At 38.4% G+C, this 14,374-nt stretch overlaps 1 protein-coding gene across 1 annotated transcript; it reads left to right on the forward strand.

Moving 5' to 3' along the window:
- The first annotated feature begins 280 nt into the window (after window positions 1–280).
- On the forward strand, window positions 281–8,352 carry cacfd1 (calcium channel flower domain containing 1). Its single transcript, XM_041810353.1, has 5 exons — window positions 281–887; window positions 3,637–3,709; window positions 6,883–7,008; window positions 7,218–7,325; window positions 7,703–8,352. Exons 1-5 carry the CDS (start codon window positions 776–778, stop codon window positions 7,791–7,793), a joined length of 510 nt encoding a protein of 169 aa, XP_041666287.1. The 5' UTR covers window positions 281–775; the 3' UTR covers window positions 7,794–8,352.
- Window positions 8,353–14,374: the final 6,022 nt, after the last annotated feature.

Consider the following 14,374-nt stretch of genomic DNA (forward strand, 5'->3'; position numbering starts at 1 on the left):
AATAGTCGTGTGCTTTTTCCACCTCAGTTAAAATGAGCCCAAGATATGAAAGAGGCTTTAATAAATCATGAAGGGCATAATCTGAGGATCTGAAACCACACCAATATGTCGTTTAAATCCTCTGATCTGCTAGTCCAACACCATCCGTAAAGTGAAGTTGTAATGATTTTGTGTTTTTTAATTTGTAAACTATTAATAACACCCCGTACTCACGGGTAACATCCAGCATGTAAACAAAATATGACGCAGATGATATCCCTCCCACAATGCACCGCTGATAACGTCTGAGCAGGCACGGAGAACAACAGAGCGGCTACGTGAATCCTAACAAACCCGGATAATAGTGTTCAGTTATTGGATATAAGACTGTGTAGTGTAGTTTTATCCATATAGAAGCGGAAACGAGAGTTTAGGACGGATGAAGCGGGGATACATCCTCTCCTAGCGGCAGCTTGGTGGCGGTGCTCTCTAGCATCGGCTAGCCCGGTTAGCTGGCTCTGACTGACGGGGGGGGAAGCTGTGTAAAGAGCCGTCGGAAACATCAGGCAGAAGCCCCAACACGTCAAGATAAAGGATAAAAGAAGATGAAAAATACTTAAAAGTTTACCTGTAGGCTTCTTTTACAGATAGGGCCTGCTCCGTCGTATAGAATAAGCTAGTTCGTAGTTAGTTTGTTGAGAGTAGCTAACTTAATTTAGCTTTTGTTGGCTCGCCTCAGGCTAACATCTGTAAATACTGGAATTTGGTAGCATTAGCTAACAGCTAACACTAAACAATGAGCTCTGAAGAGGCGGCTGCAGCGCCCACTAAACCCACTCCCGATGATGATGGCATGACATGGTGGTACCGATGGCTCTGCAAAATAGCAGGGGTTTTGGGAGGAATATGTAAGTAGTTGTCAAAGTGTATTTCTAGTGTAATTTAATAAGTAAACTAATGATAACACACAATGAAACCCCTCACAGATGCTTTTGTACTGTGTCAGTCTACAACCACACTGTTAAATATTTAAGATAATTTCATATTCAGCATGCTTTATTCTCTTTCTTGTGTCTGGATCTTTACTACTGTAACATGTGTTACCTTGGCAAACTTTATGTAAGATTTTTTTTTTTTTTTTGGTAATTACAAAGAAATGGTATTGCTATGTATAAACTACATTTTAATTGCTTAGGTCAGACAAAAGCTTTGTCACAGCCCTTTGTCCTCTCAGAGCAGCTACTGTTGTGCACTGGCACCGCCTGTTTTTATATGCTTATTCCATCACAGCTTTCTTTTATTAAATCAGCTATGTGATGTGATCACACGTAGCCCACAGCAGGTACAATTTCCCCTCAGGAGTGTGAGAGAGATGCAATTGTGACTGCTGCTGGCTATGCAGTTTTCCACCAGCGCTGCAGCCCGCTCTGTGTGCACCTCTCCTTCACAGTGACACCAGAGTCCCCCCTCCTGTATCACATTCACCGCCCGGGACACTGCATATTCAATGGGGCCCTGTATTATTAAGGAGCTGGATATGCTACCTGGTTCTTCCACTGTCATTTCACAGAGATACTTGGCAGTTTGCTCTTTTTTTCTCACTCTGGTGTCTCAGACTGGAACTCCTCTGCAGTGTTGACTCTCAGATATGCAGGAGCTTACCCTAGGTTTGCCCTTAGTTTAGTTTATTTTAACATACAAACTCAATTACACTGGTCAAGAGAAAGAACAAACTAACATGAAATTAATGCTGTTTTAGCTGTTTCATCTTAGTGAAACAGTAGTTCTGTTCTTTGTTGTTGAGAACATACAGTTTCCTCCCAGCTCATACTCACATTTTCTTTATTGAAACAACCTCTGGACACAGTCTGGGGACATCTTATTGCATGCTTTGAACATCAGCGAAGCTATTTTAAAATCTCCACGCTCACAAATTTTAGAGCCTGATTTATGTATAGTTTGTCCATTCTTGCTAGCTCATCTCTCAGTGTTGCAGTGCACATTTAAATCAGACAGGGGGTGATCACACATTGGTTTAAGGCAGTCCCCAGTGGTCCTATGTGTGAGGGACACTGTAAAATAAATAAATGAATCATAACCATTGTGAAAGCTTAAAGAAGTAAATATATAAAAAATAAAAAATATATATCTTCAAGAGATTCCCAGAAACAAACTATTTTGTGGATGAAGATTGTAGTCTGCTTTGAGTTTGGCACAAATCTAACTCCTGTTTTAAGTAGAATATTGTAAAGTAATCCTCAGACTTGGCTTGTTTTATAAACATCTTTTCATCAAGATATGGCTTGTCCTTTATGCATTTTTATCAAGGTAACTTCACATGCTTCCAATTAGGGCTGAACGATTTGCAAAAATAATCTAATTGCCATTTTTTTTCCCGATATTGCCATTGTGATTTAATATGCAATTATAATTAGATTACTCAAATTTTTAAACAAATCCAAGCAATAAATCAGTTCTTATTAGCTTATAACCTACAGTCAGTCAGGGACACTTATCATACATTTAACCATTTCATTGCAAAATTGACGTTGCCTACAGTTTTACTAGGCAGAGAAGGCTCTGCTCTAAAGATGCTACCTGTGTTAGTCAAGCAGCATGCTTTGACTTTCCAGGGAGTGCATGGCTGAAACCCCCATATGGATGGACACATAAGTGACAATGTGCATTGAAAAAAATTTCAGAAGCAGTTAATCCATTTAATCCATTTACGGCTTTAAGCCGTAAAGGAGGCGGCTGAGGTGGAGGAGGTGAAGCTTGTAAAGCTGCTGCAAAAAATTAATGCACTAAACTGCTATTTTGACATTATTCAAGTTTAACAAATATCGCAACTTCTGCGATTTGTACATTGCAGCAGGTCGTAGAGCTGGGCAATTAATCGAAAAATAATCAAAACCAACATTTAGAACCTCTAACCAAAGTAAACCTGCTGTGTCATTTATTTCAATATTTTTCCTCTTTTCTAGAAAAAAATTTGACTTTTTACGAAAAAACATTTTCATTTCAGCTGATGTGTGTTTGTATTGCTAACATATCAATAGATAACCCAAAATTGTTCATCTGTTCCTGTTCCTTTCAGTTGTTTGTTTTGAAATTATACAATTATTTACAGAACAGAGTCAGAGGTTGGGGTTGGAATAATCGTTCATCAATCATTATCAAGGTGAAAGTTCAGTTTATCATGACTTGGATTTTTGCAATAATCGCCCAGCCCTAGCAGGTCGTATAGCAATTTAATGTGATTTGTGATTAATTGCCCAGCCCCACTTCCAATTTACGTCAAAGTCAAAGCAATCAAAAAAAAAAAAATAGGCTTCATAATGTGTTTGTTTTCATATTTGCATCCACATACTGTACATGCATGTTATGAAATGCTGCAGATATTCTTGTATTATTTCATTTCTTCCTGTAGCGTTAATATAATGTAGGAAAACTCACTACATTACAAACATTGTAAAACATCTACAACAGGCTATATCCATGATGTTTGCATCCATTAAACCTTCTGATAGTATGATCAAATGTCATGAGTACATGTGTAAAAGGTGAGACATCATAATTGATTGTAATGGCTTTTTCTGTTAGGAATGTAACTTCACCAATTTCCCTTTTGCTTTATCTTTTGTCTAAATTTTACAGCCTGTGCCGTCTCAGGAGTGTGGAACTGTGTCACAGTGAACCCTTTAAATATTGCTGCAGGAGTGTGGATGGTGTAAGTCTTTTCTTCACTACTTTAATATAACATATCAAAATAAGCATGATAATGTCTATTAAACCAGAACATTAGCATATGATTTCAATGTACAGAATCATAAACAAGCAAAATATTCCACAATTTTCCTTAAATTTGATGTTTGTTTTTTGTGTTTTTGTTAAATCTTAGATTCACTGAGCTTTTAGAGTTGGGTTGCACAGGGAAAGTGTTGTTTTTAAACAGCCTGATGATCGTTTAATCTGATAAACTAAAGAGTAGTTTAATTGGTCTGTTGCAGTTTGACTCAGATAACACTGACACAACATAGTATGAAAACTTAGGAATTAATTTTTGCTTGGCTAACAGAAAAATAAAACACTTAAGAATACAACTTAAACTAAGCTTCACATTACACATGATGACTTTTTTAAACACATGCACCTGTGCATTTCTCACTTGTATTTCCTGTTAATTTACATTTCTCCCTTACAGTATTACCTTGCATTAGTAGTGAGCTGTCTCGCATGGACACACCTACAGCTCAAATGACTGAGGTGTGGAGGAATTCTTCTCATGAACATGTTGAGCCAAAGACTGCCTTAGCGCTAGCTAGAAAAAAAGATGGATCTACAATCAAGTGTGTCAGTTCTGTTCTCTGTGAGAGCAGAGACAAATGGTCCACTTAGAGCTGAACTAATCAGAGATTTAAGTAGTTTATCAACATGCATTTGATAAGCATGTAGGTCAAGAATTGATCTGTGATTTTTTTTTTCTAGGAAAGTATTGATGAAACTCGCTTTCACAGTCTGATTTTAGGTCTCTGTAAAGTGATTTCTAAGAGCTTTTCTAAATTAACTTTTTTCTATTTGGTCAAGAAGAGGCATTTGAAAACCCAGAACACACTCCTGGAAATGCAGAAGGTCATGTTTCACTTTCTTTTTATTTAATAGTAGGCAGTCTGGCTTTATGAGGACATAATCATTCGTTTAGCCATTTTCCATAAACCCCAACCAGGGGTCCAGGTCTACCTAGATAGGACACCAGGGAACCCAGCATGGCTTTGTCTACTCTTAAGTGTCACAATTAGATTTGCACAATTTAACTAAAGTATTAATAACTCACTAACCGAATAGTTTATTTAAATGTCTGTACATGAAAATGTGCTCCCTCAGAGTGCAGATGGCCCAGCAATTAGGTCACGACCCATATGTGTAAGCTTGTTTTTCCTGACCTGACCTCAGGCTCCATTCCCACGTGTTCCCCTCATTCTGATTTCCTATGCTATTCACTCTCCTGTCTTCTCCAAATTAAGGCAAAAGACATTTCGAAATGCTTATTAGATCACTCAAAAACACAACCCCAATTTCAAAAAGTTGTGGTGCTGTGTAAAATGTGAAAAAAAAAACCAGAATGCTATGAGTCCCAAATCTCAAAAACAGATTTTATTCACAGTAGAACATAAACCACATATCAGATGATGAAACTGAGACATTTTACCTTTTCATGAAAAATATCAGCTCAGTTTGAATGTGGGCCATGTTTACCACTGTGTAGCATCCTCTCTTCTTTTAACAACAGTCTGTAAATGTATGGGAAGTGAGGAGACCAGTTGCTGAAATTTTGCAAGAGGAATTTTGTCCCATGCTTTTCTGATGTAGGATTCTAGCTGCTCATCAGCCTGGGTCTTCTTTACTGGATTTTTCCCGCTATGATGCAGTTTGTGGTTAAACATCGTCTTGCTGAAATAGTCTAGATGGGAGAATTTGTTGCTCTAAAACCTCTATGTACTTTTCAGCATTGATTGTGCCTTTCCAGATGATGCACATGGTTAAATTTATTTATCAAATCAGCCAGCGCAAGATTTACAAGTCAGTTTAACTAATTACCTGTAATTTTTCATATGCATTGGCTTGTAATCCCAGTCTACACTGCTCTTTTAAACTGTAATCACACCACTAGAAGCCACTGTAGCTTCAGTTACTACTAAGTCTGTCTGAGCTCTCCCCCGGCACTTCACTGGATTTATATGTGAGAAGTTTAGCAGTTAGCGTGTTTGTGGAACAGGACAGTTTTTTAAGTAATAAATGGTAATAAAGTGGTGTGTAGGCTGTAGGCAATGGTTGGACTCATTTATAACTACTCCACCAAAGGGAAAAGAGGCCAAATATCAAAGCACGATATCTGCAAATAGGAACAAAGGCGGCTAATGTTAGCCACACTGACAACAGAGTATCTCAGACCCACATCACACACTAACACAATGATCCTGTGATGAATTTGATTGTTTTCTTTGTTTTCTTCTCTTTAGACTAGTCGGTTAAACACAGTTTAAATGAGCATTTAGAGGAATGGGGAAATAGATGCCTAGGAACATCCCTACACGTCATAGGCACTAATGCAGCCCATACCATCAGAGATGCAGGCTTTTGAACTGAGCCAGGAAAACAAGCTGGATGGTCCCTTTCCTCTTCAGTCTGTAGGACATGGCATCCTTGGATTTTTTTTTAGGTTCCTCATCTTATTACAATCAAAAAATCATTCAAAATTATAATGACCAAAATATTAGATATAATATTTTAGGGAAAAATGATTTTAAACAAATATCTAATTGTGATTATTTTGGCACTATTGCAAATTTTACATCAGTTGTTTTATTGAAGGAGATTATCATTTTTATGTCAATTGCAATTTAAATAAGAAAAAGATATGTAGTAAAGCACAAATGTGAATGTTTGCATTATGTGCATAAAATCTCTGCTGCAAAAAAGTATTAAAGAAATATTGCAACTTTTGCGATTTGTAACTTGCAGCAGGCCATATTGCGATTTAATCTAATTAGCAATTAATTGCCCGGCGCTATAGCTCATTTTGAATGAGTATTATATATATTACTCATTCAAAATGACCTACTATGTTTCATGAAAATGGTAAAATGTTAAATATGTTTGGGTTTTAGACTCTTGATTGAACAGTTAACTAAATGCTGAGGTGTTTTTCCTCAACCTAAAGAGTTTTTCCCCCAAAAAAAGAGGAAAAAATAGATACCTTTAGTAGCATGTTGGGTCCTTTCACCCATCTACTGTGTTTCCCTTCAGATTCCTATCCTTGTAGCCAGCGCTGTGCAGTATTTGTGAATAAAGTTGCACTGTTTGATTCATTGCTGTGTTTGTGTCCTCTCCTCCTGTCTCAAGGTTGAACGCCTTCGTGCTGTTTCTGTGTGAAGTCCCGTTCTGTTGCCAGTTCATAGAGTTTGCTAACGCAGTAGCAGCCCGAGCAGACAAACTCAAACCCTGGCAGAAAGCCTTCTTCTACTGCGGGTGAGCACAGCTATGCATTGTACGCAGGTCGTGTCATTTGAGTGTACTTCCCAATGTGAAAAATTAAGTTTTTGGAATGTGAGTTTCTGATAGTGATTAACTTTGCATAAGCTGTATGGCATCCTTTTGGGAATGCTGTTCTTTTCTCTACAGCATGTACTTACTGACTTTGGGTTTTGTCCGCTTTCCCCTTGTTTGATCATTTCCAGGATGGCTCTATTTCCCGTATTCTTGAGTTTCTCCTTTACAACCTTGTTTGGAAATGCCATCGCCTTTGCTACAGGAGTTCTGTACGGCCTCGCGTCTTTAGGAAAAAAGTAAGAAGTCTTTTGAAAATGTGCAGTCATGATATAAAACAAAGCTGTTACCCCAAATGAAGTGGAAATGTTTTTGGATTTTAGATGCAGTATCTATAACTCTTATATTGTATTTCTCCCTCATGTATTAAAACAGACTCTTACATTAAGTACTCTACATTTAACAAGATTTTTATTTAATGCTTGCAAGTCTGACAGCCCTAATGAGCCTCTTAATTCACGCAAATTAACTCCTGACAAGGTGATCCGTGTAATAATCTTGCCGTTAACATCATCATCTTCTCCCGTCATGCCCGCTTCGCCCTTCTTTTTATTCCCCTCTCCCTCATCATAACTTGTATTACCCTCCTTCCTTCTTCCCTGCCTGTCTCTCTCAGGGGAGACGCAGTGACCTACGCCAGACTGCAGCATCAGAAACAGGGGGACGAGGAGAGAATGACGGGAACGACAAATGGAGCTCCAGAATAAGGCATTTTTCTCCACCTTTGTTTTATCTTCAGTTCTGACACGATTGTTTCTCCCTCTCCTCCATCCATTCTACCTCTTCCTCCACACTCCTTTCCCCTCTTCCTCTGTCACCATGTAACAAAGGTACCAAGTTACTTTATTTATTTAAACTGCTACATTATTGTCCTGACCTGATGGTAACCAAACAGATTGGTGTTGGATTCAGCCCATTATTTGGTATCTAAAGCCACGTTTATATGCAGACAGTCCACTGAAAAATAAATGACGTTCGGTTCTGTTTAAGTTCAATATTCAGGAGACAATGAATAGCGCTGTGCACACAGATCTGCAAAAAAACAGCTAAAACATTGTAGTATACATACCAGGCCATTAGCTGGCATTGTGTCTGTAATGAAATGGCATATACATGTTCACATACAGGTCATTCAGAGAGTATTCACTGTTTTCAATTTTGTTTTGTTGCAGCCTGGTGGTGCACATTGGCATAAATATTCAGACCCTTTACTAGAACACTTGAAATGTAGCTCAGGTCCCTCCCATTTCTCTGATCTTTGCTGAGATGTTCCTACACCTTGATTGGAGTCCACCTGTGCTAATTTAAATTGATTGGACAGGATTTGGAAAGACACACACCTCTTTTTTTTTAAGGCCTCACAGCTGACAATGCATATCAGAGCGAAAAACCAAGCCATGAGGTCAAAGGAACTGCCTGCAGAGCTCAGAGACAGGATTGTTGACAGGCATGGATCTGGGGAAGGCTACAAAAAAAATGTCTGTTGCACCAAAGGTTCCCAAGAGCACAGCGGCCTTGAGAATTCTCAAATGGAGATGTTTGGTACAACTAGGACTCTTCCAAGAGCTGGTCGCTCAGCCAAACTGAGCAATTGGGGGTGGAGGGGGGGTGGGGCTGTTAGTAAGAGAGGAGACCAATTATCTGATGGTCGATCTGACTGAGCTCCAGGATCCTGTGTGGAGAGAGGACAGACTTCCAGTAGGACAACCATCACTGCAGCCCTCCACTGATCTGGGCTTTATGGCAGAGTGGATAGACGAAAGCTTCCCCTCTGTGAAAAACTCACAAAAGCCCATTTGGCTTTCATTTGAAGTTTTTTGCAAAATCTAGCAGGATTTCATGTTTTGCACCTAAGAGAAAAGTCCATCTAGACCAGTAGTTCCCGAAGTGGGACCCTCCCCAGGGGGGTCATGAGACCGTAAAGGGGGGTCGCAAGATGCTTTCCATCAAACAAAGAGAAATTGCATATGGTTGAAAATCATCGATTTTATCTATCATTATAGAAAATCAATCAAATTAAAATCAAAATGTAGTTAGTAAGTGATATCTTGCTTAAATGGACTACCTAAAATGCAAGTTTTGTACATGATGCTTTTTGCAATATTGTGCACTTTATCTCCCTTAAGGGAATTTGGGGGTCTTCGGTCTTTGACACCATATCTTGGGGGGGTAACAGGCTGAAAAGATTGGGAAGCCCTGCCATAAAGCCCAGAGGAGTGGAGACCTTCTATAGAGAGGTGTGTGCCTTTCCAAATCATGTCCAATCAGTTTAAATCGCAACAGGTGGGCTCTAATCTAGGTGTAGAAACATCTCAGCAAAGATAAGAGAAATGGGAGGAGCCTGAGCTGAATTGACAGCATTTTTGCAAAGGCTCTGAAAACTAATGTCAATGTGATATTTCAGTTTTTCATTTTTTAGTTAAATTTGCAAAATTTCTAAAATTCTGTTTTCACTTTGTCATGATGAGTGTAGATTAATGAGTTTTTGTTTTTGTTTTTGTTTTTTTTTTAACTGTAGCATCATGCTGAAACATAAAGTGATTGAAAAAAGTGAAGTGACTGAACTACAAGGACTCATTTTTTGCAAAAAAAAATTTGATGGAAACTCAGCATTGCACAAGATAAATCCTCTTGGGTTTTTTGGGTTCTGGGACTTAAAATTGAAGTATTTTATGATCATTTGAAACTTGATTCCTCTTTAAAAAATTTTCTTATGGTCTTTATTCATTGTAAATGACCTTGTGAGGCCCCTGATCAGTATCTAGCCCACTCCCTAAGAAGCACTGGTGTTGAAGAAGAGCCAAAATGAAACTGAAGGTTAGAGTTTTCAGATGAAACTGTCGTGTAAACGTGGCTTGAATGTCATCGTGACCCCTTAGCTTTGATTGTACATCTTGTTTCTATGTGTTCATTCATCTTATTTGTTATATTTATTACTTCCCTCTTTGTTGCTGCCAGTTTTTAATCCCGTTTTTGCATGAAAAAGAGTGAGGTACTTCTTTAAAGCCCAAGAGCCTTTCTGAAATCCTGAATAGAAATAACACAACTGTAAAATGTGAATAACAGACTTTGAGTCATTCAGAGTGAGGCTGTGATTCAGAGCTGTGCAGTTGGTAACACTGAGTCTTAGTTGATCATCATAACAGTTTCTGAAAGGACCTATTAACAGTGGGAATGTATGCATATTTCAAAGAGGACTTTTTTTTCTGTAGGAGAAAAAACAAAGATAGTAGGGTCTTGTGTAGCTCTTTAGTTCAATAATTAGACAAAGCATGAGGTTTACAGCCAGTAAAGGCCAGTGAGAGTTTATTGCATTTATTTTGTTTTATAATCGGTCGTTTTTAAGTGTTTTGAAGAGGGCTAGATGAGCTGTTTTATTGGGAAAAAAGCCAGATTTTTAAAGATGTACTCAAACTGACAGTTACAGCTCAAATGTGTAAATAACCTCAAGTGTTTCCTTATTTTTCCCTTTATTAGAGTCTTAAAATTGACCTAAGTGTCTGCATACTGCAGGCTTTTGTGGTAAATATGATGTGTTGTGCATATTTTAAACCTTCTGTTATTCACTGGAGAAGGGCAGTTGTTTGATTTCTTAAAAAATAAGGAAAAGTGGTGTTGGTACTGCAGTTTTGCACCTGCTTTGTGCACACAACTCTGAATTTCAGCCTGAATTTATTTGCAAATGCAGATAAAATGGCCACAGGTATGTTTTTAACACTGGGGAATGTATCCTAATTACCAAAAGGTGAATCCAGTTTAGCTTTGGTTTGCTTTAAGCTTTTCATATATTTATTTTTCAGTTGGTTTAAGCTCAGGCACTAAACTTTCGGTAGCATGGTGTTAAGGGAATTTAATAAAAAGCTTTCAGTGCAGTGGGCAGCATGTTTTACACATTTCTCTGTGATCAAATAGCCATTGGCCAAGTTTGTTAATGAAAAACTTGAATTAGCTCTCCTTTTCAAATGTGTCCCACCTTGTTTTGGTTTAAGAATCTCTTAGTGAAGACTGCTTGTTTATTTTGAGTCTTATTTTTAAGAAATGTACAAAGGGGACGTGTCTTGATTCAGGGACTGATTGGTCTGTTTCCCACACAATCATCAGAGCCATGGTTTGCCTTTGTCACTCAAATGAGGTATGCAGTGCTCACCGATGTACTATTTGTGTTGTTTTGTTGCCTTGCCTCTGTTGTGATGTTGTTTAAAAGGATGCTTTGAGAATAACTGTGTACATATACCTCTTACAGCTGTTGGACTGAGTGGATTATTCTTACATTACATCCAGCTCTCAGGTATCATACAACCGTGCACATTTACACAGTAGTTTATAGATGTGCAACTCCATGAAAAAGCTCCCATTCAAGATGATTGAAAAGCATTGGTGAAGCTTTTTAATTGTGCACAACCAGCGCTCACACGTGATGAAACACTACACACACCAGCCATATGCTCCAGTCTCTTAACACTCTAAGAAGATGAATGAACTGATACTGTCTGCTTCCTTGTCCATCCATCCGTTGTCTGTTACAGGGTGAATATTTTGCTGTAAGGGATGTGTGTACGATGTGTGATGTGACATGAATCCTGATCCTGTTGTCATTTAGTGAATTAAACAAACTTGCTACTACTTAAACATGTCGGCGTCCTTTGTTTTGCTGAGCAATTCCTTCCTGACTTTTCCACTAGCAGCACTGTGAGCTTGACACATTGACACAGCCTGAAAAACTGATTTTTATTCATGGGTTGTAGCGGCAAAGACATAAGGTTTTCCCTCAATGCACTGCCTTAAGGATTAAATTGAATTGAAGGCATAGTTTGTCGACTAAATACTGACTTATATCTTAAACTTGTCCTTACTGTCCGTACTCGTCAGATATAATTTAGACAAATGTTTTTCCCTCCCAAGGAGAGAACTCCTTAAAACCATTTTATCCAAAACATTTTGATGAAATACCTGGGAAGTATTTTGGGACCCATGGCACTTTTCACTTTTTTATTTTCATATAAAATTTACCCTTATTCCATAAATGAACCCAACTCTTACCCTGCTATGGTCAGGAAATCTACCCTTATTCTTCTAGGAAAATCAACCAGTGTCAGGAACTCTACTAATGCTTATTTTTCCCAACAAGGGTTTGGAACCCCAAAAATGTTGGAAACCCTAAAAGGATCAAGAACACTACAAGGGTCGGAATCTGAAGAATAATCGGTACCGGATGCTTACTCTTCAATGGTTTGGAACTCCACTAGGGTCCAAAACCCTGTGAAGGTTGGGAACTCCACCTTTTACAAACAAGAGTCTGAAACCTTCATAGGTTCAGTAACTAATCTAGGGTTGTGGCCCCAACTTTTTCCCCAACTGGCTGCTGGAATCTCCTCTAGAGTTGGGAATCCTACTTTACCCACAAGAGTTTGATTCCCTGCTAGGTTCAGAAACCTTACCAGGGTCAGGAACCCTGAAAGGGTTGGAATCTGTTCTGTAGTTGAGAACAGCACTATGATCAGTACAGAACTCTCACCATAGGGTGCCCAGAAACCTGAAAGGGTTGGGATGCGAGCTTTACTCTTTGCCATCTTGGTTTTGGAACCCAACTAGAGATGGAAACCCAACTCTTACCTTTCTAGGGTCAGGAACCCTTTTAGGGTCAGGAACTTTACCAGCATCGGAACCGTACTCAATCCTGATGAGAGTTTTGAACCCTACTGATGTCGGAAACACTTCAAGGGTCAGAGTTCCTACTCTTCACCAACTAGGGCTTGGAATTCTACGAGGGCCAGAACCCCATTTCTAGGGACGGGAACCGGGATATATTGATGAAGTGTAATGAAGTAATCCCCTTAGACTTTAATGTCACAGAATAACTAAACCTAAATTTACCAGTCTTGCAAAATGTACAGCTTTAATGTCATAAAATTAGAACCTTCTTCTCCTATGGTTTTATAGTCATACAGTTAAGACCTTATTTTCATCAATTTAAAACAGGATGAAAATCAAAACAGTCTTTCTATATTCAAAATAAACATGACACAGTTCTGACACAGCTGGACGGATGATAACTCATCAGGCATTGCTAATAGAGAGATGACAGGCTGTCTGGGATAATTAGTCATGTTTTCCTGTGAAAGACACGGAGCTGTCTGGTGTTATCAATCAAAGATGTTTAAGGACTAAACTCGTCTACTTTACCAATGCTTCTATTTCCACAGAAGTGAAACCAAACTTTGATTTAATCAGAACACGTAGTCAAACGTACGTTCCCTAGGATCCCTGGGAAAAGTTAGCTCCAGTCACCAACATAAAGTTCAGCACATTCAGTAACCCCCCTGTTAAAACATCCAACCTGTCTCTTTTACCTTTGCAGGTTTCCTTCAGATTAAAGATAGATAAGATGACTGAATAATAAATGTCTTTGAGGCACATTTTGTTTCTGTTATTCAGAGCCTTTTATAGCAGCTTCTCCTCCTGCTCCTGTCTTTGCCAATTAATCTGGTGCTGCTTATAGCTCCATACTTTATACACAGACACTGAGGAGATCTTAATCTTTGATGTGAGCATTAGTTTCTAAAACTTGAAATGAGGCCTTTCCTTCACTGCCTACACATCTACAGAATATTATACGTTTTCTATTGAAATGTCACATTTATTCTCCAAAATTTCCCAATTCAAGAGATTACAGACAACCCAGAGGAATTCAGAACAGACATGGCTGGTATGATGTGTTCTTTACTCATCCTTATGCACATTAAAACACACTATTAAGAAATATGAAATGTTCCTTTTCAAATGGCATGTTTTCTAAAATTATGTCGCACACTCCCATGTTCTACTATTCTTAAAGTTTTCTTGGTATTTTCTCACATGATCATTCTTACCTGAGCATAACCACACCTTTAATGTCTCTGTCCTGTTACTTAGATTGTGTTTGTGGTCATAGTTTCACTGTCCATGAGAATCCTGCAAAGAAAAGTGTGTTTTTATTAGTTTTTTCTCAGTAAAAAGTGTCATAATTGAATCAAAAGTCACCAAATGAATCGGTCTGTAATTTGTATCAAATAGAGTAAATTAGAACACTGAGGGGCCCCTGCTCCTCCCTTAAAAATGTCCAGATGGTGTGGTCCGGCATGCAGAATAATACAAGTAAATTTAACCATAGTCGAAATATTGCTCATAAGCATTTGAACAGTTCCTAGTTGTAAGACAATACACTTCATGCACTAATTTTCTATGTTTGAGTGTTAAATTTGCACTTAAAGGGACATTTCATTTAAAAAAAAAAGTTTTCTCTAGGGTG

The sequence above is a fragment of the Cheilinus undulatus genome, linkage group 17 (genome assembly GCF_018320785.1).
Source record: "Cheilinus undulatus linkage group 17, ASM1832078v1, whole genome shotgun sequence".
Lineage (NCBI taxonomy): Eukaryota > Metazoa > Chordata > Actinopteri > Labriformes > Labridae > Cheilinus > Cheilinus undulatus.

What these genes read in the sequence shown, in the direction of transcription:
- cacfd1 (XM_041810353.1), top strand. Translation starts at nt 776, where the DNA reads ATGAGCTCTGAAGAGGCGGCTGCAGCGCCCACTAAACCCACTCCCGAT. An exon ending in AGGGGTTTTGGGAGGAATAT is followed by an intron (nt 888 to 3,636) that starts GTAAGTAGTTGT and finishes TAAATTTTACAG; the next exon opens with CCTGTGCCGTCTCAGGAGTG. An exon ending in CTCGCGTCTTTAGGAAAAAA is followed by an intron (nt 7,326 to 7,702) that starts GTAAGAAGTCTT and finishes TGTCTCTCTCAG; the next exon opens with GGGAGACGCAGTGACCTACG.